General features: G+C 42.1%; 1 protein-coding gene and 1 non-coding gene across 2 annotated transcripts; both read right to left on the reverse strand.

Annotated features, from left to right (window-relative positions):
• LOC124545851 (dynein light chain Tctex-type 1-like) lies at window positions 1-25710 on the reverse strand. The gene is made up of 3 exons (XM_047124809.1): window positions 25687-25710; window positions 12891-13123; window positions 1-196 (listed from the first exon to the last, which is right to left on the reverse strand). The coding sequence occupies exons 1-3, from the start codon at window positions 25708-25710 to the stop codon at window positions 1-3; spliced, it is 453 nt and encodes a 150-aa protein (XP_046980765.1).
• On the reverse strand, window positions 676-749 carry Trnat-ugu. Its single transcript has one exon. It is a non-coding gene; the product is annotated as a tRNA-Thr (tRNA).
• Window positions 25711-26728: the final 1018 nt, after the last annotated feature.

The raw sequence follows: 26728 nt of genomic DNA on the forward strand, positions 1-26728 counted from the left end.
TCATATGTGAAGGCCAATAACAGTGACGATGCATAGAACGACGTCATTCTTCCAGATGACGTTGCAGCACTTGTCGCGGCCAGCGTCCCATAAGTTGGCGAACGCTCCATGGCGGCCACATCCGTCATTCTGCGCCACTTCCACCGTCACTGCCGACAAGAGCAGGGCGTTGTACAACAACCTGTGAGTCCATAAACTGCAAAAGTAACAATACACTGTGTCACAAATAACACAAGAAAGGTAGCAAAACTTGCGCCACGGAGGAACTGTGGAATGCTAGCTGGAAAATATATTAAGACAAGCGCATCTTTGTAATGAAGATGAGACGAAATAATAAGGACTACACAAACACCCAGTCCCCGAATGAAGAAAGTCAAACTCGGGAACCCGCGATCTAGGGGCAGCAACGTTAGCCGTAAGACGAGAAGACAGTGCACACGCCGCTCGTAGTTAAAGGCTCTGATGTGGAGCCGCCCAGTGTATATAATAGATTGGTGCATACGTTCTCAGCGGTTTTGTCGGTTGTCCGGTCCCTATGGATCTATTTATCGACTGTCATTATTTATTTGTAGTTCACTGTTGCTGTTTGAGTTCAGATAGAAAATGTAGTTACAATGAATACCCCTAGCTGCATACAGGCGTTGATATAAGTCAATGGGGACACTTGAAAACGTGTGCCCCGAACGGGACTCGAACCCGAGATCTCCTGCTTACATGGCAGACGCTCTATCCAACTGAGCCACCGAGGACACAGAGGATAGTGCGACTGCAGGGACTTCTCTCTGGCATGCCTCCCGTGTGACCCACATTCCCAGCTTACTGTCCCGCACTGTATTCATAGTGCCCCTGCCCATTATATTCATTACCCGCTGCTTTTTGCCGATTTCCGTAAGTGTTCGGGCACTGTTTGTGCATCCGCACAGAAGAAGATGGTCAATGAACCTTATATATATATATATATATATATATATATATATATATATATATATATATATATATGAAGTGCCAAGTGGAGAAATCGGAACATTTCCGAGATATTCTTCTGTTTGAGGTCAGTGGAAATGGAAATGATCGTATGGCCTTAGGTGATGCCACATCGGCGACTTGCGAGTCAGTGATGATGGGGAAAATGATGATGAAGGACACACAACACACAGTCCCATGCCGGGAATCACACCCGGGCCCCCTGCGTGGGAGCCGGTAATGCTACCGCTACGCTACGGAGGCGGACTTGAGTTCAATAGAGGGGTGACAGCAGTAGAGGCAGCCAGAAGCATTTTCGCCGCGTATGGGGATAATGCCAGTGGGCAGAGTACGCCAAAAAATGGTTTTCTCGTTTTAAGGGGGATCTTTTTCACATTAATGACTGTCCGTATTTAGAAAGACCTTCGAGGTTCGATGAAGATCGTTTAAAGGCATTAATCCACAATGATTCAACTCAGTGTACTCGAGAACTGGCAAATGTGATGAACTGTGATCATTCCACCATCGTGCGACTTGTGCATGCAATGGGGAAGGTTCAAAAATCGGGTATATGGGTACCGCATGCTCTGATCCAAAATCACAAAAATCAGCGGGTGGCCGTATGTGCATCTCTGCTTGCTCGTCACCAATTAGCTTGTAAGCAACACCGGCCATTCCTATACTGTATCGTTACTGGCGACGAGAAATGGTGTCTTTATGCCAATATAAGGAAAAGAAAGGAATGGCTGAGCTCAAACAAAGCAGCAACTCGCCATACAAAGACCTGCGCGCATCCACAAAAGATAATTTTATGCATCTGGTGGAACGACGACGGTGTGGTGTACTACGTACTGCTTCCCCGAGGTACAACCATCATTGCCGACATTCATTGTCAACAACTGTGATGTCTTGCAGACACAATCCAAGAACAAACGACCAGGAAGACTGCGTGGTGCTACTCCACGATGACATCCACCTCAGATTTTCACCTTTTCCGCTTTCTATCGAACAACCCTCAAGGAACTTACTTTCTAGATGAAAACGCGACACGACTCGAAGAGTCCTCCGCATCAAAACAACGTGATTTCGACAGTCGTGGGATCTAAAAGTGACCTCAGCGTTGGCACACTGTTTTCGATAGTGAAGGAGAGTATATTATTGATGCCTAAAGTCTGTGTTATGTGTATCTATCGTGTTTATTTAACTTACGGAAAAACGCTAGAACTTCTGTACCAACTCAATATGAGGGACCCAAATGAAACCCTTAAAACCGTAATTAAAAGTTGGCATTTTGCTCCATTGTTCTGTAAGTCGGCAGTACTGTTACCAATGATGTAAGGAATGCCCCGCAGATGGTAGCATAATACAGACAAGTGAAACGCGCTAACAACACTAACTCAAAATGGCTGCCCCACTTGCTCCATGGACCAAGGAAGAACAGCATTCCCTCATATGTTTTCGGAGCAGTGAAAGTACGAAACATGTTGAAATTCGGCGGCAAATGATTCTCCAATATGAGGATGCATGTCTATCACTAAAGCAAATGAAGGAGTGGAGTAGGAAGTTCGGAAATCGCTTGACTTCCGTGACAGGCGCTCAGCACCCAGGTGAGACACATCGCATTGTAACACCAGCGTCTACTGCAGCAGTTAAAGCCATTATGATGGAAAATCGCTGTGTGACATTGGATGAAATAGCCGCAGATCTGAACATTAGTTATGACTCAGCACATCACATCATTCATGAAGTGCTTAAGTTTTCTGAAGTACCTGCAAGGTGCCTTGGCAGCGCTCTCCAGAAGTGAAAGAGCGATGCGTTGATATCTGTGAAGAACTTTTGCGACCTTTGAGCCAAAAGGTGATGGCTTTCTCACTAGAATCGTCACAGCAGACGAAACCTGGGTACAGTACCACCAACTTGAAACAAAGAGAGCAAGTAAGGAATGGTGCCACTCCTCATCACCAAACCTCAAGAAGTTCCAGACACAGCCATCTGCAGGGAAGGTTTTTGCTGCCTCTCTTTTGGGATGAACGAGGCGTTGTCTTGGAACAATACATGACTAGGAGAAACATCATCACCAGTGTGTCATATTCCGATATTCTTCGGCTTGCAGTAAGATCAAAGCGACGTGGACTCCTGACTACAGGTGTCATTTTACAATATGACAGTGAACGGCCTCATACTGCCCGTGCAACCTTGCAACCATCGATGACTTGCACCTTGATATTCTGCCACATCTACCATTTCACCAGACCTCACACCGAGTGATTATCACATGTTTGGGCCACTCAGGGAGACGATGGGAGGAAGAATCAAGAGGTACAGCAAGCGGTGCACGAGTGGCTGTGCAAACGGCCAAAATAATTTTTCTTAGAGGAATCCGTGCACTTTCAACGTGCTGGAGGAATTGTGTTGAACGATAGGGAGACTGTGTCAAATGATACACTTGTGTTCCACTTTTGTTCAGTAAAAAATACTTAATGTTTTCATTCGACCCTCCCTCATGGTAAAATACATTATTCAATAATTTATTACTCAGTTTAAATTATCTGAAAGCGTTTCGAACGTTTTCGACACGGATTTAAATGACGCCAATCGCCCTTTTCAGAATTGCTGATACCAGCTGATGTTTTTCGGACTGATAATAGCTAGTCTTCAGCTTGCATCTTGGAATGCCTGTTATCCCCAGATAGCAAAGAAAAGATGTTGTGGCATCTATAGCAGAGAACGGATGATATAGCCTCTGTGTTGTACAGTTCTTATGGGCTTCTGTAGAAGGGGAATCTTAAGGGAATCGTACAAAATCTCCACACGATTTTCACTTTCTACTGTTTACACCGAAGGAAAATCAACGGAATGGCTGGACATTCACTCTCACATACCCAATTTACAATCTCTCACTTATGCTTTGATGCTTTGAGTCTACTAACCTACGTTTGATTTTAATGTTTTGATAGTGTTAAAGAGCTTTTTTGTTTCTCTAGCATTGGCAGTTCTATCGATCGTACTAAAAGGCTTGCTAAATTTGTAAATGTCTCGTTTCAGGAATGCTACGTCTGTTGGCTCGAAAGCCAATGATCGTGGCCTTTTGGGTGTCGGATAAATTGCTCCGTTGTCTCATTACTACAATGACTGCACTGGTTTTCTGTATCCCCTCGACATGTTTTACACAGGGTATATCAGAGGTGATGGTCAATAATTCATACATGGAAAAATATAGACCAAAAGTAAATAAAAAGCTCCAATAAACATGGGTTTGCAAATCAACCGTTGCCGAGGCATCGCATTAATTCGAGTTGGTAACCAACTGTAAACGCCCCTGGATGCCGCGGTATTTACGTTGGTATCTCAAGGTTTGGGATCGACTGTCTATTTGTTTATGCATCGCCGGCCGTTGTGACCGAGCGGTTCTGGGCGCTTCAGTCCGGAACCGCGCTGCTGCTACGCTCGCAGATTCGAATCCTGCCTAGGGCATGAATGTGTGTGCTGTCCTTAGGTTAGTTAGGTTTAAGTAGTTCTTAAGTCTAGGGGACTGATGGTCTCAGATGTTAAGTCCCATAGTGCTGAGAGTCATTTGAACCATTTGTTTGTCCATGCGCAACTACTTCCCTTTTCCCCTCCGTTCACTGTGTCGTGCCAGCCTCATAATCAGTTACAAACACGAAGGCACCAAGGACAGAGGTTACACAAATGAAGAGTACGCTGACATGTACTTCATGTATGGCAAAGGGAATGGCAGTGTCGTTGAGGTAGTCCGACAGGCGTACATTTAGCCGGTTACCTCAGACCCTTAGAGAAACCTGTAGTTTCGCACACCCGGATCCATAACACCCGATGTCGAGGAGAGGGTGTTACGCATTGTACACGAACATCCGAGTACTTCAACAAGGAGGATTGCCACTTGTCCTGAATCGTAACAATATGTGGCGGATTTTACATCGGCAAGAATTCTATCTACATCTACATCTACATCTATACTCCGCGAGCCACCTTACGGTGTGTGGCGGAGGGTACTTATTGTACCACTATCTGATCCCCCCTTCCCTGTTCCATTCACGAATTGTGCGTGGGAAGAACGACTGCTTGTAAGTCTCCGTATTTGCTCTAATTTCTCGGATCTTTTCGTTGTGATCATTACGCGAGATATATGTGGGCGGTAGTAATATGTTGCCCATCTCTTCCCGGAATGTGCTCTCTCGTAATTTCGATAATAAACCTCTCCGTATTGCGTAACGCCTTTCTTGAAGTGTCCGCCACTGGAGCTTGTTCAGCATCTCCGTAACGCTCTCGCGCTGACTAAATGTCCCCATGGCGAATCGCGCTGCTTTTCGCTGGATCATGTCTATCTCTTCTATTAATCCAACCTGGTAAGGGTCCCATACTGATGAGCAATACTCAAGAATCGGAGGAACAAGCGTTTTGTAAGCTACTTCTTTCGTCGATGAGTCACATTTTCTTAGAATTCTTCCTATGAATCTCAACCTGGCGCCTGCTTTTCCCACTATTTGTTTTATGTGATCATTCCACTTCAGATCGCTCCGGATAGTAACTCCTAAGTATTTTACGGTCGTTACCGCTTCCAATGATTTACCACCTATGGCATAATCGTACTGGAATGGATTTCTGCCCCTATGTATGCGCATTATATTACATTTATCTACGTTTAGGGAAAGCTGCCAGCTGTCGCACCATGCATTAATCCTCTGCAGGTCCTCCTGGAGTACGTACGAGTCTTCTGATGTTGCTGCTTTCTTGTAGACAACCGTGTCATCTGCAAATAGCCTCACGGAGCTACCGATGTTGTCAACTAAGTCATTTATGTATATTGTAAACAATAAAGGTCCTATCACGCTTCCCTGCGGTACTCCCGAAATTACCTCTACATCTGCAGATTTTGAACCGTTGAGAATGACATGTTGTGTTCTTTCTTCTAGGAAATCCTGAATCCAATCTATATTATTTCCAGGACTGCAAGCCATCAACAATACACCCTTACCTCCTGGAGAGAACTTCTGTTAATTCACATGATAGAAGTATATTGAGGAGAATATTTGAACTTGTGTATGAAAATGGGAGTTGGAGAAGGCGAAGGAATGACGAGGATTATGACTGCTATGAGAGGGATGATATGGTCAAGTTCATAAAGCTGTGTAGATTGAGATGGGCTGGACATGTAATATGACTCAATGAGACAGATCCTGCAAGGAAGGCCTGCTGCAGTGAACCTGGAGGGAGAAGAGCAAGAGGACGACTTAGGCTGAGATGGAGTGATGAGGTTGGAGAAGACGCTGCCAGAGTTGGTTGCCATAACTGGAGGTCTACAGCGAAGTCCAGAGAGAAATGGCGGAAAATTATCGAGCAGACGAAATCCTGTCCTGGGATGTAGTGTCAATTGAAGAGGACTTCCTGGTAAATTTTGGCCGATGTCAGTCCTAATACAACACACGGGTCACGACGTCAGCAGCTTTATTCGTTGAATGTCTGGGCAGGACTGTTTGGAGACAGCGTAACTGGACCACACTTCCTGCCACAGAGAATGACTGTGCAGCAGTACATACGGTTTCTGCGGACTGTACTTCCAGGTGTACATGATGATGTCCCACTGAGCCCCCACTGTACCAACACTTGAATATGTGGTATATGTGGTTCATGCATGACGGGGCTCCAACACATTTTCATTTATGAGTTCACCGACTTCTAACTTAGACATACGGTCAAACATGGATAGGTAGATGAGGACCTGTGCCATGGTCTCCAAGGTCTCTGGCTTTAAATCCCATGGATATCTGTGTGTGGGGCCACGTCAAAAGCCTGGTCTACGCTACCGAGGTCAACTCTCTTGAATTACGCTTGCGGACTGAAGCAGCCTTCCAGCATTTATAGAATTCCCCAGGACTGCCTGAGAGGATCCGCAACTCATTTTAGAGACGAATTCAATGCTGCATTCAGACGCATGGATTACGTATCGAACACATTCTTTATTGTTTAGAGATTCCAAGTGTTCATAGACACTGATGAACGCAACAGATAATGTGTCATATCTCGAGAAAGTTTGATTTGTGGACCCATGTTTATTGAAGCTTTTTAGGTACTTTTTGCCTATACTTTCCATGTGTGATTTATTGACCACCACTTCTGAAGCACCCTGTATACCCTCCACTGTCAGTGCTGCCACCTGCTACACTGTTCTGTGAATGGTTATTGGACATTGACATAGGTGGTGGTCACATTAATGTCACTGGGAATTGTACATACATACATAGAATTTTATGGTGTTTTCTTGTGTGATTGGTATGGCATTGTGTAGTTTTACACAGAGAATATTCAATGCCAACTGTTATCAGTGTGAATATGAATGCAAAAGATTTTCATTACCTTAATCGATTGCGGGGTAGTGGGCCTTCTGTTTGATAGCTTATAGATTTGTATACAATTTCTAAACAATTTCCGACAGGTGCTGTTATGGTTCCTTCAACAAGGGCGTTTGTGTAGGAATTCTCCCGCCAGTGCGTATTGAAAGTGTTAGGAGATGAGCAATTAATTAACTACATTTGCCGGCTTGGGAAAATTCTGCTAGTTTGTGGTCAACTGTAGCGAAATATTTTCGACAGTAGTTGAACTTATATTTATTTAAGGTTGTGAGGAGTGTGATTCCATGAACGCTTCTCTAAAATATTTTGGATGAAGTGCGGACACTATTTATTTTATATGGAGCGAGATGTGGCAGGAAACTGAACAATTTATGTTGAACAGGAGAGACTACATAACATTTCACACCATACATCTACGGTGAATTTGTAAGTATATGCCCTATATTAAGGTAAAATTGTTACAAAATGCCCCAATTGCAGAGAAATTCTACCAAATTGCCCATGTTACAGTGAAATTGTAACAAACTGTCCATGTTACAGCAAAAATTGGAACATTACTTCATGTTTCAGGAAAAAATGTAAGAAAGTACCCCATTTAGAGATAAATTGTATCAAATTGCCCACTTTTACAGCGAAGTTATAAGAAAATATCCCAGGTTACAGAGAAATGCCACCTATTGCCCCATGTTACAGTGAAATTGTTGCTAAGTGTCCATACTACAGCAAAAATTGTGACAAAATACCCCATGTCTCGGTGAAATTGTAACAAATGTCCCCCTCTTGAAGTGAAATTTAACAAAATGCCTCTGTTAGATCAGAAACTGTATGAAGGTCCTCCATGTTACATAAGATGGTATTCCCATAAAGCATTATCGCCTGCATCACCTACATGGGGCGAGACTTTGCCTGTTGACATCACACAACTTTCTAGATACTGTGGTGTTCTGACCTCGCAATCCCCATGACAATGAAAAACTCTAAGTTCGACAACTGTGAAAAGTATTTGAAAGTCTAATTATAGTCGCACATATTACAATATTCTCAAGCTAGCAGACTTGTAGATTTCCAGTCGCACATATTTCAATATTCTCAATCTACCCGATTTGTAGAATTTCCCTCAAATTCGAATGGCTCTAAGTAATATGGGACTTAACATCTGAGGTCATCAGTCCCCTAGAACTTAGAACTACTTAAACCTAACTAACCTAAGGATATCACACACACCCATGCCCGAGGCAGGATTCGAACCTGCGACCGTAGGAGCAGCGCGGTTCCGGACTGAAGCGCCTAGAACCGCTCGGCCACCACGGCCTGCTTCCCTCAAGCCCCAAGCATGGTCATTACGCCGCACATCTGGCCTGTGAAAGTCTTCCCACACAAGCGGCCTTGTTGAAGGAACCACACCTGGACATTCGTTGGACATCATTTAGAAATCCTGTGGAAACATCTGATGTCATATCTTAAACGTTAAATATAAAATAGTGAAGCAGGAACCCTTAGATATAGATGTTCTATGATTGGTGTCATGTGTCGTTTCCTGAGTTTAAAATTGAGTGAATGCTTACACTTGGTTCTTTGATGTACATGTTCACTAACAGGCTTGACGCAAAATTCCTTAATTTCAGTAAAACATTCGCTGATTTCGGTTCTGTTCTACTCACAAATGGAGTGACTAGAGAGCAGAAATCTGCTTCTGTACGAGCTTTCTTACCCTCTCATGTCTTCGGAGTCTTCATACGAGACGTGCATTCGTGGCAGTATATTGTTCTGCAGTCTGTTGCAAATGTTAATTCTGCAAACTTTCTCAGTAATAACTTGGAAACAAGAACGTCTGCACGCCTTTGAATTATTTTGACATTTGCCTTCCATCTTAGCATCTCGCTAGAAGCCCGTTGCATTATATTTATGTGACAGTAAATGTAGAAATTACTGTCTTGGATCACAGGACTGTGCTAAGTCCCTCCATAAAGGACTGCATTATATTTACACGGCAGTAGACGTAGAAGCTGTTGTTTTGGACGTTACAGATTGTCATTACACGTCTTTTCCGTGCTCATTTAACGCCATATGCCTCCTGAAACCTACCAAGGTCTTGTGTCATGCAGAATAGTTGATGTATTGAGTGTTCAAAAATGGGTGTGGAATCTTACGGGACTTAACTGCTAAGGTCATCAGTCCCTAAGCTTACACACTACTTAACCTAAATTAAACTAAGGACAGACACATACACCCATGCCCGAGGGAGGGCTTGAACCTCAGCCGGGACCAGCCGCGCAGTCTATGATTGCAGCGCCTGGACCGCTCGGCTAATCCCGCGCGGCTGTATTGAGTGTAAAAGGAGCCTACGGCAAAAATTTGTGTTACTAAGCGGCCAAGAGGGCTAGTAGCTGCTTGTCATAGGACACCTGCGGTTTCAATGTAACCAAGTGAGCGCTCTTTGATTCGACATCTCTTGCTGATCGGGCTTTGTGAGCTGGACAGCTGGAGTCTGGCTGCAGTGCCTCTCGCTCGCTCTGACGTGTGACTCATGTTTCATCAATGGGTTTACGGAAGGACTGGACCAGAGACAGTATTCCGAGTTGCTTCATTCATCTCCTTTCCACCAAGTGGGATTTCTCTCTTCCGTTGGTGATAGCAAAGTTCTGTCCGCGAAGTAGGGTCGCTCCCTTCTGTTGGTAATAGCAGAGTTCTTTCATCCTGAAATACAGAAGCATGCAAGAAGGATACCTATCATTACTCTCATAAGATATCGTTTCTCTCACATTTATTTGCCATGTTTTTGATGGTTAAGATGCACCTAGCACCCTCATGAATTTAAATCTTGTTTTGGGTATTGCACGTTCGGCATCCTTGCTTACTTGTTCTTCTATGTCTGATAATAGGGTCATTAAATGAAAGAATAATTTCGACTGATAGTGGAGTAAGTGGTCAGAGGCCAGTAGCATGGCTCTACCGTTTCGTGATTTCTGACTCTGACTTAAGATTATACCTTTATATTTTTCTCTAAATACAAGACATTGAGAGGCTAGCACATATGACTCGAAACCCTAAGAAGTTTTGGTCTTATATAAAGTCAGTAAGCTCATCGAAATCAGTATATTTTCAAGAGTTGGTACCCCACAGCGTGCAGGTATTTGAAAAAAAATATCATTTTGCCGTCTTGAGCTGCTAATAAGATCTTTATTTAAACATTCAGTTCCGGCCGATTGAATATCATCAGGTCTTAAAAGCATTTACAGTATCATATCAGGCGAATATAAAATCACTGACATCAGGTAATAAAACCATGAATTAGTCGCTGTTGTCACATCGTAATATAAACTACATTATCAATATATTAAACTGCGCTACAAAGTGTCATTTTTCTTGTTACATTAGCAATGGGCGTTAACGCTGAGAACGGATACACACCGAATAGAACCGTCTGCACAGCTGGAAGCACTGAAATCTGTGATCCACTGTGCAGTAGGCTCTGTATGGTATGCATCCGTTCACGGCTTTAACGCTGATTGATGAGGATGTAACATGAAATAGTGCACTGCCTTGTACAGTTCATTCACTGAAGTGACAAAAGTCACGGGATAGCGGTATACACATATACAGATGGCGGTAGTATAGCGTACACAAGATATAAAAGGGCAGTGCATTGGCGGAGCTGCCATTTGTAGTCAGGTGATTCAAGTGGAAAGGTTACCAGCGAGATTATGGCCTCACGACGGAAATTGACGGACTTGGAACGCGAACTGGTAGTTGGAGCTACACGCACGGAACACTCCAGTCCTGAAATCTTTAGGAAATTCAATATTTTGAGATCCACAGTGTCAAGATTGTGCTGAGAATACCATATCAAGGGCACTGACGACCAGCGTTAGTGCCTTTCTAACAGCACGACATCGCCTGCAGCGCCTGGCCTTGGCTCGTGACCATATCTGTTGGGCCCTAGACAACCGTAAAACGGTCGCCTGGTCAGACGAGTCCCGATATCGGCGGTAAGGGCTGATGGTAGTGTCCGAGTGTGGTGCAGACCCCACGGAGCCATGGACCTAATTTGTCAAGTAGGCACGCTCCATAATGGTATGGGTTGTGTTTACATGGAATGGACTAGGTTCTCTGGTCTGGCTGAACCGATCATTGACTGGGAATGGTTGTGTTCGATTATGTGGAGGTCATCTGCAGCCATTCATGGACTTCATATTCCCAAGCAACGATGGAATTTTTGTGGATGACAGTACGCCATTTCACCGTGACACAATTATTCGCGATTGGTTTGAAGAAAATTCGGAACAATTTGAGTGAATGATTTGTGCACCCAGATCGCCCGACATGAATCCCATTGAACAAGAAATGTTCAAATGTGTGTGAATTCCTAAGGGACCAAACTGCTAAGGACGTCATCGACCACTAGACTTATACACTACTTAAACTAACTTACGCTAAAGGCAACACACACACACACCTATGCCCGAGAGAGGTCTCGAACCTCCGGCGGGAGGGGCCGCGCAATTCGTGACATGCCGCCTCTAACCACGCGGGCACTCCGCGCGACCCATCTAACATTTATGGGGCATATTTGGAGGTCAGTTCGCGCAAAATCCTGCGCCGGCAACACATTCGCAATTATGATCGGCTATAGAGGTTGTATGGCTCAATATTTCCGCAGGTTACTTCCAACAAGTTGCTGCAGTACGCCGGCAAAAGGAGGTCCGATACGGTATTAGGATACATGGTATGAGTTTTATCCCATCAGTGTATGCTTCTCATGCGTGAAATATGTACTTATATTCTCTTGCTTTCTGCGAAGTAAGGTGCTATTACACGCATTCCAGAAAGTATTTCTTCACGAATAAGTTGTAGCTTGTGTTACTGAATCAGAGCTGGCTGCTTTTACATTTATTTGACTATCAGTCATTTATCTTGATCATGTACTTATGACTGAAACGCAAAATGTAATAGCTATTTCGTTAATGAAGTAGAAAATTATATAAGAAAAACATTAACCTTACAGCTGGCTTTCTCGGCTCTAGAGTCGCTAGTATCGTTCCATCTGTCACGTCGCAATAATTTTCAGAGAAGGGAGTGCTGCGGCTGTATATCGTGTTTTAAGTGTTGTTACTAGGGTTACAAATGTTCAAATGCATGTGAATTTCTAAGGGACTAAACTGCTGAGGTCATCGTTCCCTAGACTTACACACTACTTAAAATACCCGGCCGATGTGGCCGAGCGGTTCTAGGCGCTTCAGTCTGGAACCTCGCGACCGCTACGGTCGCAGGTTCGAATCCTGCCTCGGGCATGGATGTGTGTGATGTCCTTAGATTAGTTAGGTTTAAGTAGTTCTAAGTTCTAGGGGACTGATGACCTCAGATGTTTAGTCCCATAGTGCACAGAGCCATTTGAACCTTTTTAAACTAACAAGCTGCGAACAACACACACACCCTTGCCCGAGGGCGGACTCGAACCTCCGGCGGGAGCGGCCGCGCAATCTGTGACATGGCCACTCCGCGCGGCTACTACGTTACGGCAGCTTCCAAAACAATAAAAGGAAGTGGCCACTATACCAGCCCTGTCCATCATAGCCGTCGTGATTCCGCGACAGCTGTTCACGAGTGATGCGGAATGACGTACCTATGTACTTGAAGGGCTTGTTGAGGCGGGCGAGCGCAGAGATGCACGCCTCAGCGATGCGGTGCACATACAGCTCGCACTTCTGCCGCTGGAACGTCTCGCGGCCAACTATCTTCTCGACGCACTCCTTCACCAGCGTCGTCACCTCCTCCACCACGAACTCTGTCTGCAATAGTAGAGGCGTGCAGTTGAAGGTGCAGAAAATTCCTGGACGAAGATAATCGTGCTGAAATGGCGGGTGACAACATGTAAGCGAATGGCCTTCCGTAATTTCAGCTGTTATTGCTGAACACTTTCGTCATCTTTACAATCAGTCCTACGGGTTTAGACGTTGCTAGTTTACCGGGAAACCACCCACCCACCCTTACACCCCACCGTCTATAGTTTGTGATGCTAGACTGTCTAAGGGTGCTGCAATGTAATGAATAAAGCGTGATTGAGGTCATACAAGCACAGGAAGCCCTTGAGGCCAGAAATAATAGACGTTTGAATTTATTAATAACTGTCTAATATTTATTATTGAAGTTATGTGAGATCCGTGGGTGCAAGAGAAATACTAAAATAGCTAGTGATGATATGTAGGTAAGTAGATATTTTTCCGTATTTTTTGTAGGTCATTAATCCATTTCGTTAAGAAATTAGTAATTTTCTCCCTTAGGACACGTCTGTACCTGCGTACCTAACGTGTCGAAGCAGCTTTCTCAAAACTTTGTTTTCACAGGTTCCAATCATCCCTTAATTAACCCAGCAGCAAGGTCAAGAACAGCGCACGCCAAGCGAGACCAAGTGTCGAGAAATGCAAGACTGTAACTGCAGTTATATTGTGTTCAATGCTACCACAAGAGAAAACGACATACAAAGACAGTAGGAGACATAAAAGTACGCGACACCTACTACGTGCTGACATGAGGAAAGTTTCCAACCGATTTGTCATACACAAACAGCAGCTGACCGGCGTTGCCTGGTGAAACGTTGTTGTGATGCCTCGTATAAGGAGGAGAAATGCGTACCATCACGTTTCCGACTTTGATAAAGGTCGGATTGTAGCCTATCGCGATTGCGGTTCATCCTATCGCGACATTGCTGCTCGCGTTGGTCGAGATCCAATGACTGTTGGCAGAATATGGATCCGGTGGGTTCAGGAGAGTAATACGGAACCTCGTGCTGGATCCGAACGGCCTCGTATCACTAGCAGTCGAGATGACAGGCATCTTATCCGTATGGCTGTAACGGATCGTGCAGCCATGTCTCGATCCCTGAGTCAACAGATGGGGACGTTTGCAAGACAACAACCATCTGCACGAACAGTTCGACGACGTTTGCAGCAGCGTGGAATATCAGCTCGGAGACCATGGCTGCCGTTACTCTCGACGCTGCATCACAGACAGGAGAGCGTGTGATGGTGTACTCAGCGACGAACCTGGGAGCATGAATGGCAAAACGTCATTTTTTTGGGATGAATACAGGTTCTGTTTACAGCACCATCATGGTCGCATCCGTGTTTGGCGACATCGCGGTGAACGCACATTGGAAGCGTGTATTCGTCATCGCCATACTGGCGTATCACCCGGCGTGATGGTATGGGGCACATTGGAAGCGTGTATTCGTCATCGCCATACTGGCATATCACCCGGCGTGATGGTATGGGGCACATTGGAAGCGTGTATTCGTCATCGCCATACTGGCGTATCACCCGGCGTGATGGTATGGGGTGCCATTGGTTACACGTCTCTGTCACCTCTTGTTCGCATTGACGGCACTTTGAACAGTGGACGTTACATTTCAGATGTGTAACGACCCGTGGCTCTACCCTTCATTCGATCCCTGCGAAACCCTACATTTCAGCAGGATAATGCACCACCGCATGTTGCAGGTCCTGTACGGGCCTTTCTGGCTACAGAAAATGTTCGACTGCTGCCCTGGCCAGCACATTCTCCAGATCTCTCACCAATCGAAAACGTCTGGTCAATGGTGGCCGAGCAACTGGCTTCTCACAATACGCCAGTCACTACTCTTGATGAACTGTGGTACCGTGTTGAAGCTGCATGGGCAGCTGTACCTGTACACGCTATCCAGGCGCTGTTTGACTCAATGTCCAGGCGTATCAAGGCCGTTATTACGGCCAGAGGTGGTTGTTCTGGGTACTGATTTCTCAGGATCTATGCACCCAAATTGCGTGAAAATGTAATCACATGTCAGTTGTAGTATAATATAATTGTCCAATGAATACCCGTATATCATCTGCATTTCTTCTTGGTGTAGCAATTTTAATGGCCAGTAGTGTATGTTCATGGCAAATAAAAACAGACAAGTTGTAAAATACTTTATTAACCGATGACTTGCACGACAGAAGTCGCTTTACACTAATACTGTTTCGGGATCTTAGCTCCATCATCAAATGTATCTGAAATCTGAAGTAAAACAACAGTTGCAACCTACTTCACTAAGCAATTAAGAAAATTTAAAAAATTAAAAATTGACGTTTAGAAAATGAAAAAAACGAATAAAATGATTGAACAACAGCCTACCTAGCCATAGTAGGACGTCATGTCCATGCCCTAACAACTAATAGGCAAGCGTCTACCATATGTGGACCGTCAGATAACTTCCCAAACTGCAGCTGCGAAGAACTCCTGCTTTAAATCATGGGCTGGGAAAATTCATCTCGTCCCAAAATTGACACCGGGAAAGCATACGGTCTGTAACAATAAAGCCACCATAGAACATTAGGTGGAAATCACGCCCTAAACCAAAGTTAAACTAAACAACGACGCTGTGCTGCAGAGAGCGCAAATCAGCTTGTAACGTGACATAATAAACCACGCGAAAACGCCCAAATTCGAGGCCAACACTTACCAAACTCTGATACAGCGAGCGTGCCTGTGTGACCCGAGCGGCTACGGCAAGCGGAGTGAGCAGCAGCTTCGTGGACCGTATTCGTGGGAAACACAATGAATGGGGTGTGTAACATGGCATGGAGAGGAACTAAGGTACAAGCACATTCGAATGCCGAAAAAATACAAAATCAATATAGGTAATGACGAGCCATTATAAAAGATATTAGCATTAACAAACAACTAATAAAAAGCAGCATGGCTAATAACAAAATAAGTGCAACAAAGCTACTTGCACATGACAAGGAAATATGACATAAATAATGGCATAATACAAACGTCGAACTACATACAATTGACAAAATCTGTATCTAATAGCAGAAAGTCCAAACATAACCAATTACGGGTTGTAAACCAATTAAATTTAAAGCTTAAACATTTAAAACACCAAATTGCCAATATCTTCATTCGATAGCAGAAAAAAGCCAAACACAACAAATGACAGGTTGTGAACCAGTGATGTTAAAAGGTAAAAGGTAAAAATTTATGCAATTACGACTTATCTTAGAAGATAGGTTAAGGAAAGGCAAACCTATAGCATTTGTAGATTTAGAAAAAGCTTTTGACAATGTTTACTGGAGAACTATTTTTGAAATTGTAAAGGTAGCAGGGGTAAAATACAAGGAACGAAAGGCTACTTACAACTTGTACAGAAGCTAGATGGCAGTTATAAGAGTCGAGGGGCATGAAATGGAGGCAGTGGTTGAAAACGGAGTAAGACTGGGTTGTAGGCTATCCCCCATGTTTTTCGATCTGTATATTGAGCAAGCAGTAAAGGAAACAAAAGTAAACTATGGGGTATGAGTTAATGTCCAGGGAAAAGAAATTAAAAAATTGAGGTTTGCGGATGGCATTGCAATTCTGTCAGAGACAGCAAAGAAGTAGGAAGAACAGTTGAGCGGAATGGACAGTGTCTTGAAAGGAGGATATGAAGTGATCATCAATAAATGTAGTCGAATTAAATCAGGCGACGCTCAAGGAACTGGATCAGGAAGCGAGACACTTAAAGTAGCAGATGAATTTTGTTATTTGGCCAGCAAAATAACTGTTCATGGCCGGAGGAGAGAAGATATAAAATGTTGCGTTTCTGGAGGAGAGGAATTTGCTAACGCCGAATGTAGATTCAAGTGTTAGGAAGTCTTTTATGAAAGTATTTGTATGGAGAGTAGCCATTTATGAAGTGAAACATTAACAATAAACAGTTCAGACAAGACGAAAATAGAAGAACTTTTAATGTGGTGCTACAGAACAATGCTGAAGATTAGATGGCTAAGTCACATAACTAATGAGGAGACACTGAACAGAATGGGTGAGAAAAGAAATTTGTGGCACAACCTGACTAAAAAAAGGGAATCGGTTGGTAGGACACATTCCGAGACATAAGGAGACCACCAGTTTAGTACTGGAAGCAAGTGTGGGGGAGCAAAAGTCGTTGAGGGAGACCAAGAGATAAGTACAGTAAGCAGATTCAGAAGGTTGTAGGTTACAGCACCTACATGAAGGTAAAGAGAGATGCGTAGGATGGAGTAGCATGGAGAGCTGCATCAAACGAGTCTTCGGACTGGAGACCACAACAACAACAAGAACAACAACAATTATCTCTTATTTCCTTATAGACCACCGAAGATGCCTTATACGATTACGCGAGAGACGCTTGGTAAGATAATAAAAATAAAGATTCAGGTGGAAAAGACTGATGGAGCAATTGAGGAGAACTGATACAAATGCTATCATTAAAAACAATTCAACCTCGGCATATTTGGTACTTGCAAAAATGATATGAATAAAGACCTCTGTTCCAAATTTGTTGTAACACAACGATGTTTTCTTTCGTTTGCGAATCATAGTATTGCTTCCCAGGAAGTACTATGATACGATTGTACACTTGAAATAATTGCAGTATTGTGTTGATCTACTCTCGTGTCGGACTTAACAGACTTTCAGCGACGGAAAATTCTCCGTGTTGGCTTTGCCGGTACACTTGCGACATGAATCGAAAAATTTGGGGGTTATCTAGAGCTGCTGTTCCCGGTGTGATTATAAGATATACAGCTCATCGGAAAACTTTGTCTGCTGTATACAAAGATTGGAAGAGAAATTAAACTTCATGACTGACTTTATTAAAGGTTGAAACCGTAGCTCTAAACGTCGTCAGAAATGAAAATTTGTAAGCACATCACATGTTGCCAGTTTTGACGTTAGAGATTATTGTCAAGTGATTCCAGAAAGCAGTCAACACAGATGATGTATGAGGCTGATTATTAGGTTACCAGTTGTAATGTCGAAATGAATATTAATTTTTCACAAAAGCTTACAGCCTTCGGATCAGCTGTGAACCAAAATTAAGGAAGTTGATTTACAGATAGGCATTAGAGAGTGCTAAATGGAATTATTAACTACAGTAAGAAGTCTACGATCTATAACTTTTTCTCTTTTTTATGTTTCCCCATGAGGTGGAGGACTGCTCTTCAGTTAACAGTGTTTAGAGGTTACATGTTCGCATAAAGCATGTAAATCGAGGTGGTGTAAAAGTGTTCATAGATATCAATTACATGTTTCAAAACAAAACAAGATATGTTGAGATTCAATTAAAACTGTGTAGTCAGATGATTTTATGTGCCAGTTAAAAACAAATGAAAATAACGGCGTCGAAGCTATTGTGATAATTGTGACGATTATTTTATGACAATGATCATGATCACGAAAGAGATGAGAAGATACGTGTGGTAATGGTACCGTGAGAGGCCGCAAGAAAGGAAAGGGAACATTAGGGTTAAACATATCACTTGCGAACTGCACAAGCCTAGGTTGCACTAGATAAGGAAATGAATCGTTGCCTTAAGCAATTCGTCGATGTTCGCAAGTTACGTAAATGTTTGTTTCGTATCTTTATGTTCGAAATTAATGTGATTTTAAGTTTTTAATGAATGAATTAGATTTTAGTTTCGGATTTTATAATGCTATTATTTTGGTTTCAGATTTTAGTAATGCTGTGACTGGTATTAAGAGCAAATTTTCACGTAAGAGTGCAGGGGACCCTCTGTAGAAAATTATAATACAGAAATTTCTGTGGACATAGAACGACTGGGAGTACATGAATGGTTCACACTAAAATCTGTGTTGGAATAATTCTGCGCGGGACTCGTTTTCGAGCCATATATGCCCTGTTAGCGTTACGGGGTTGTAATTATCGCTATGGTTGGTGGGTGATTGTGTTCCAGTGAAACTGTTGCAGGAGAGCAACGGTTTGCCGAGCGATGTGTGGGCGAACGTTGTCATGGAGAATATGTACGCCCTTGCTCAACATTCCTCTTCTCCGGTTCTGAATTGCCCGTTTGAGTTTTTTCAGTCTCACAGTACCTGTCAGCGTTAATTTGTGGTCCCAGTGGGCATAAAGTAGACCAACAATACCCCTTTCCGATCCCAAAAAACGTTTGTTATGACTTTACCGGCAGACTGTGTTTGTTTGAATTTCCGCGGCTTTGGCGGAGAAGGATGCCGCCACTGGCGTGATTGTTGCTTGGTCTCAGGTGTAAAGTGGTATGTCCAGGTTTGTCACCCGTGACAATTGAGTCCAGAAAGTTGTCCTGTTCCGGTACAAGACGGCGAAGAAATGCGCGGGAAGCATCAACTCGTTGCCGCATGTGGTCCTCAGTCAGCATGCATGGCACCCACCTTGCGCACACATTCCGGTAGTTCAATGTTTCCGTTAAAATTCTGTGAGCGGTGCTTCGGGAAACATCAGGAACCAACGTGCAGAGATCATCTAGGGTGATCCGCCGATCTTCACGCATGCTTTGCTCAACTCTCAACACTGCCTCCTCAGAAATTTACGGTCTCCCGCTTCTTTGTTCGTCGTGAATTTCGGTACGACCAGCTGCAAACTCTCTACACCACTTAGGAACATTTTTGACATCCCTGTACGACTCACCACACACTTAACGTCGATTGGCGATGGATTTCAATCGGCGCAGTGCCCTTTGCGTTCAAAAACCGAATAATTGCGCACAATTCGCACTTGGTGGTAACATCCAACGGGAGCTCCATTCTCAACGGCTGCCAAGCCAAGACTTTGCGTCTCAGCGCGGCATGCGTATGTTTACACACAGCGCGTGAAGAACTCTTTATAACAGTGTGACCAACTGCCACACAACCAGAGTTTCGTACTTACAAAAAAGTAGGAGACCTTACTTTTGGGATTACCCTCGTAATCGTACTTTCTACGAAGGCTTTGTTGTAAGGGTTTTGTTAATACATTAAATAAAAGTAATATGTATGTAACAAAAATAATAAACGTAATATTACTCTGTAATCATTTTTCGTGTTTAATTTGCGGAGCAGAATTTCAACGGCACATTATTTAGACACAGCGTCATGACTTTTTTATAACGTGTCTACGGTGTATTTCACTGTGATGAAAGTCTGCCATGGTTCTGTTTAAAAGTTGTAAAACTGCCGGCAAAATAAAATGTGTAGTTACTGCATTGGTAATTACTAATTTTTCTCTGAGTCGCTCATTTATACACAGGTAGTACGATAGCTTAGTGAGGCACGCAACCACGCAGCTAACTACAACAGAATTAATCTAAGTTTTTGTTTTTAAATATGAGTAAAAAAGGAAAAAACACTCTACATCTCGATGAAATCGCTGACAAAATTTTTCTTGATCACGTACAACACAGCAAGAACCACTTTTTAAAATTTTTTGTTGCAGCATTCTCCAGCTGTAAAAATAATAAATTTCCTGTTAGTGAGGCAGATGCAGTATAGATTTTTCTTATTCTCACCGCGCCTCCTTACGGATTAGTTGTAAAAAAGAACACCAAAATATCAGAAGTACAAATGCCGTTACGATGCGAAAAGAGGGACCGACAGCAGCGCTCCTAGTGGCCTGGCAGTGAACTTCCAATACTGGAAAATATCAGTATGCTTGCACTGATAAATACGAGTACTAAACGGTGCGTTTCATTTACACTTTATGGTTAAGTCTGGTAGCGTGGTGGTAAAGTGCAATTATTTGTAAAACCAAATATTGCAATTTCTACTTTGTGGCTGTTATAAAGAGGAAATTGTGTTCCTGATAACGAACTGCTTGCGTGTATTGTACTCTTTGAATTGCACTGTAAACATGTTGCTTGTATTCAGCTTAATTTTTCTCTCGTCCATAATATTGGGTGGGGTAAATGATTCCATATTTGTTTATGTTTCACATTAAACAGAAGCTGGTTTCGTACATGATATTCTGTGGACTCATGACTGCTTGTTACTGCTTACGAATTCGTGTGTGAACTGCTTGATTTAAATGCACTGTAAGTATGTCGCTCGTATTATGCGTTGTTTTTTCGCTTTTAATGGAGGCCACCGAAATTTTCATTGACGTATGTTGAAACATACTGTTTATAGTGCCCGTTAATATTGCCTGAAAACATTTGTGTGTTTACTGTCGCATTTTTAGCATTTGCAAGGAAGACTGCTCTAGTCACCAAGACTACAAACCTAACTAATCTACAGTTACATCCATATTCTGCACGCCACTGGGAAATGCATATCACTCAATGGCAAGAAGCAACACCAATCAAAGCAGAATTACACACTCATTCCGTGGCAACACGTAGAAAGTTGATTAACAATACTATTAAAACCTGGTAACATAGGGTTCTCTATTAAATGCGAGGAAGTACAGAAAACGAATGCAAACAAAAATAAAGCCGAATAAAAGCAATACTCGTACAATGCATTTAAATCACGCAGTTCACACAGAAATTCGAAATCAGTAACAAATACATAACAGTCCACAGAACACCATGTGACAGAACCAGCTTCAGTTGTACATGAAACAGAGGCGAATATTAAATCATTTATCCCACCCGGTATTAGTGATGGGAGCAGAAGTCAATTAGAATATGAGCAGCATACTTTACTTACAATTCAAAGCGTTCAATACAAACGAGAAGTTGTCATTAGAAATACAGTGTGATGAAGCCCTCTTCTGCTAACTAGGAAACGAAACAAACATCAAAGACTAAAAATCAGCTAATAAGAAAGCGAGATGATGAATTGCTAAACTTGCAGCGCTCCAAGTGGCCTGGCAGCGAACCAAGTTTGTGTTACCGGAAGTCTTTATATGAGAAGGTCAGTTCCAAAAGGTATCAAATCCAAAAAATTGAAAAATGGGATAACGGGTGGCAGCATTATATAATAAGAACTTTTATATATGCCAAAACGTACTGCATCCATTGTATATTTTCCCTGAAGTATTGTGATCCATGACAAAGAGTACCAAATTCATTCTTATTTCGTTTCCAAAAAGTACCAAATCCCAGCAGCCAGTCATTACTCCTCATGGTAGTGACATCACACTCAACATGGCCGAGATTTGTTTACATGACATAGTATGTTGTAAAGATATGTATGGCGTTTCTCTTTGGTTTGTTGTGAGTTGTTAATTAGATTATGGAGTCTGACATATCAGCTGAACGTCATGAATCAACAGTAACTGAAAATTCAAGGAAAAGGGAATGCAGATCGGAAAAGTGGAAGAAAAATGTCGCAAAATAAAATAAGCATGCAAAAAAGCTAGTGTTACACCTCAAATTAGTGACAGTGCCTCAGTGTACTGTACGTTTATTACCAACTAAAATTCAAGAGTTTCATCTCACTTTCTATCAGAATAAAGATTCTGTTTCACAAAAGAAGTTTATTCTGGCATACATTGATATAATTTCACTGGAGAGGCCCAGGTCCAATCAAGAGAAGTGGCAAAGGTGTCAAGAAGACTGTGTCTGTAAAATATAAAGTAAAATCTCTGACTGGTGTGATAAACGTACGTCGAGATACATTTCTAAGTGTATTGAACATTGGTGGAGTTATCGATCCAGAGAAGGAAGGTGGGTCTACATTGTTGAAATTATTAGACTTTAAGGTCAGATTTTTTTCCCAAATTCAATCATTCAAATGCAGAGAAAAGCATTAAGGCCAAGGAGGAGGACCAGGGAGAAAATATCTTCTTGTAGACATGAATATTTCAGATATGTGGATGTTAGTTTGTGGATAACATGGAACTTCTGTGTTATCTCATTACTGCACCTACACTTTGTATTACGAGGAAATTTGCTGTAATGTGTCATTTAATATCCCTTATACTAGATACACTGTAAATTTAAAGTTTAGGAAAACACAAAATCATTTTGGTTATTGTTCCTATAACATATTTTGGTTGAAAGCTGAAAAACAAATTTGTAATGGATTTTACATTAAGGTATATTCTTATATTCATTAGCATACACTTCTTTTTCTGTACTAGGAGTTCCTATAATTGTTTCCAATTTTAAATAATTTACTTCAAATGAAAAGATTTAATCGCTACAACAAGTTATTTTTACTGATATTTGTTACCAAATTCAACCTATGCCTAGAAGCATGAAACAGGACACTTGCAGCGAATGTCTGAACTACAGTCTACAATTTGAAGCAGCTGCATCACTGCATCTGCAGAAGAGAAGAGGGAGACAGTTATTCAACAATGGTTTGTAAAGACAGGGCAAAGGCAGTTTTCCAGAAACTCAATCAGTTGCCTGAAAATTCACTGACTGTAAATGTTGATTTGATGCAAAATAAGTCTCTGCCGAAGACTACCATTGGGCAGCCCCATTACTCAAGGCAGCTGTAGTATTACATTTTTAGTATTATGATTGTGGAAAAAGATAACACCATAAATGAGAATACAACAGACTTTATAAACAGCTAGAAAATGGGATGGGTCGAAGACCTAATGGAATAAGTTGTTATTTGTGGAACTTTTTCTTGAAAATACTCTTCCCATTTTGCAAGGTGTAGCATATAGAGGGGGTAAGAGTGTTTTGTGACTGCTGTTCAGCACCGAAAAAAACTGTTGTAATCTTTTCATGTTGTCAGTACTTGTCTATCAGTTCAATCTGCAAGTAATGTGGTCGTTTCCCCTTAGAGGTCATTCTTTCATGCATGCAAATCGGGATTTTGGGCTGGTCGAAAGAAAGATAAGAAAAAACGTGGTATCCTTTTGCCAGAATAGGAGATATTTTTTTAAAGATACTGGGAAATTGCATGTGCTAGGTGTCGATTTTAATTGGGTCAACTGGAAAGATCAATTCGAAGTCTGTATGCCATCTCCAAAACGCATAAAGATAAATTGAGCGAAGAGGATTACTTTGCAGGCACAAACAGGTCTGGTTGGTCTACACCATTCTATGTGGAAACATCTCATTGTGACCACAAAATTCTAAAAAAAAAAAATTAGTAAAATATGAGCACATTATGGCAAAGGTTAGGAAAGTTAATGCTAAAAGCCAAGCACATTCTACGAAAAAAAGTGATGTAATTGAACCTCTTGGGGACATGGGATCATGTACTAGAGCATTGAAATAAGATAGCAGTACAGAATCTTGCTGTGATGTTAGTGATAATGAAGTGATTAATGAAGACAACCGGTAGCAAATTAACGCTATTCTTTGTTTTGAAGCTTTCTTATTTTTATGTTCATATTACGAATATTTTTTAAAAAATTTACATAGTAACGAACATACTGGTAAAGGATGTGATGATGTCAGTCTCCTTATGGATGTAGATGTTCGTAGATTACCTCCTTGTCATCTGTAGACTCTGTTGTAGTGTAAGTGTCTAATACTGTTCTGCATGGTGATGAAAGTCCTGCAGGGAGTGACAGGGAGTGCCATTTAGTTCATTGTTCAGTTTGTGTGAAAGTGAAAATACCGAGTTAAATATTTTGTGAAATAAAAATATGCACACTAATTTTCTTTACAATATTTCTAAACCGTTAAGTTAATAAGAATAAATTGCGGTACGAAACACTACAAATCAAACAATCAACTGCTTGTAGTAAAATAATGTGATACCAGGACAACAGTTACCGGTCTTAACACAGTTTTCTGCTAAAAGGTACCAAATTCATTTTTACTGATGCAATAACAATTAAATAAATAAACATATAACGGAGATACTTGGCGTAAAGTGTTTCAACACGTGCCTGCAGGCCGGCCGGAGTGGCCCAGCGGTTCTAGGCGCTTCAGTCTGGAATCGCGCGACCGCTACGGTCGCAGATTCGAATCCTGCCTCGGGCATGGATGTGTGTGATGTCCTTAGGTTGGTTAGGTTTAAGCAGTTCTGAGTTATAGGGGACTGATGACCTCAGCAGTTACGTCCCATAGTACTCAGAGCCATTTGTGCCTGCATATAATAATAAAGCTACAAATCATATTCTGATGCCACTGTGGTTGTAAAACGTTTTTGTCTCACCTGTTCAGTTAGATTTTATGGATATAACACCTTTCGGAAATGACCTTCTCAGATGAGTTTCGCCGATGTGGGTTGTATAGAAAGAAAATTAAAAAAAAAAAATCTTACAATAAGCGGGCCTGCCAACTTTGTCTGCAAATGAAACTTAAAAAGAAATAATGGAAATTGTATGCATTCTATACTGGCATAATTAACTGATATGAAGTAACACTGTAGGACACGTAACTCGTGCCGTATACGTTTATTTATTTCTGTTAGTGATAAATGACTTTACTTTCACAGACAATTTCGCTAAGTAGAGTTGGTAGTATGGGTTCACGTATGATAATTGCCTCATTCTCGACTTCATAATGCTGTCGAGGATATGGCTGTTAAACTGTGTTTACTACTTTGTCAGCGACAGTACATAACAGAACATCGTGATCATCTAAATACAAGTAGCAGATGTGTTGAAAGTCTAGAGCCAAGAACTGAATGCGACGAACAATTCTGACATGCACTGTAGATGAATTTCCTCTGGCTGAAGTGGTACTCTTTGACTTACCTCTTCCTCCGCAAAATCATCCATTATTTTTGGGCTGTCAAAGGGGAATCTCAGATGTGCGCACCAGCCGACTCCGCAATCAAAGAACCTGCACAATAGTTACTACAAAACGTTCGTGTTTAACACGGACGCCATGACAACGACGGTTTATTTTGTCAATAAATGAAAGGAAATAGTTTCAGAACCATGTTAGGAACGTCTAAACTAAGCGTATGTTTTCATTTTCGTCAGATCGTGTTTAATGTAGGAGAGGTGCAGGCGTCTAGTGCTATTTCTACGTTTCTTCGTGGTGTAGCATTCCTGTTAAAAGCAACCTACGGTCAGTGGTTGTATGCTAATTTTACTTTCTTAAATTTTTTATTGGCACTTGAGAAGGTCAGCGTTATTATGCCATACGAGGCATCTAAGACGGGACAAAAAACAGTATCTCCACATCGAGTACATACTAGAATCGTTTGAAAAGTCCGTGTAAAAATAAAAACTACTTACGTGTTTGGGGTAAACCTTTTTTATCTCTCGACATAGACTCCTTTTAGACTTATACACTTCGTCCAACGCTGTTCTAATTTGTTGATCCCTTCCGAATAATAGGAATTGTCCAAGTCTGCAAAATAGGTATTAGTTGCTGCAATAACCTCCTCGTTTGAATAAAATCTTTGTCTCGCCAGCCATTTCTTCAAATTGGGGAACAAATAGTAGTCCGAGGGAGCCAAGTCTGGAGAACAGGGGGGATGTGAACGAGTTGGTATCCTATTTCCATTAATTTTGCGACCGCAACTGTTGAGGTGTGTGCTGGTGCATTGTCGAGATTGAAAAGGTCTCTTTTGCGCTCCAATCGCCGGCGTTTTTCATGCAGCTAAGTTTTCAAACGGTCCAATAACGATGAATAATGTGCACCTGTAATAGTTTTACTCTTTTCCAGATAGTCGATGAGGGTTATCCCTTGCGAATTCCAAAAGACAGTCGCCATAATCTTTCCGGCCGAAAGAATGGTCTTCGCCTTTTTTTGGTGCAGATTCTCCCTTGGTAAACCATTGTTTAG

The sequence above is a fragment of the Schistocerca americana genome, chromosome 8, assembly GCF_021461395.2.
Source record: "Schistocerca americana isolate TAMUIC-IGC-003095 chromosome 8, iqSchAmer2.1, whole genome shotgun sequence".
In the NCBI taxonomy this organism is placed as follows: Eukaryota; Metazoa; Arthropoda; class Insecta; order Orthoptera; family Acrididae; genus Schistocerca; species Schistocerca americana.

Excerpts from the sequence above, each read along its gene's own strand:
- LOC124545851 (XM_047124809.1), bottom strand. The coding sequence starts at position 25,710 with ATGGATGATTTTGCGGAGGAAGAG. Across the intron at positions 13,124-25,686 it reads ATGATTTTGCGGAGGAAGAG|ACAGAGTTCGTGGTGGAGGA; the intron begins GTAAGTCAAAGA and ends CTACTATTGCAG. Across the intron at positions 197-12,890 it reads GGCTATGATGGACAGGGCTG|TTTATGGACTCACAGGTTGT; the intron begins GTATAGTGGCCA and ends TTACTTTTGCAG.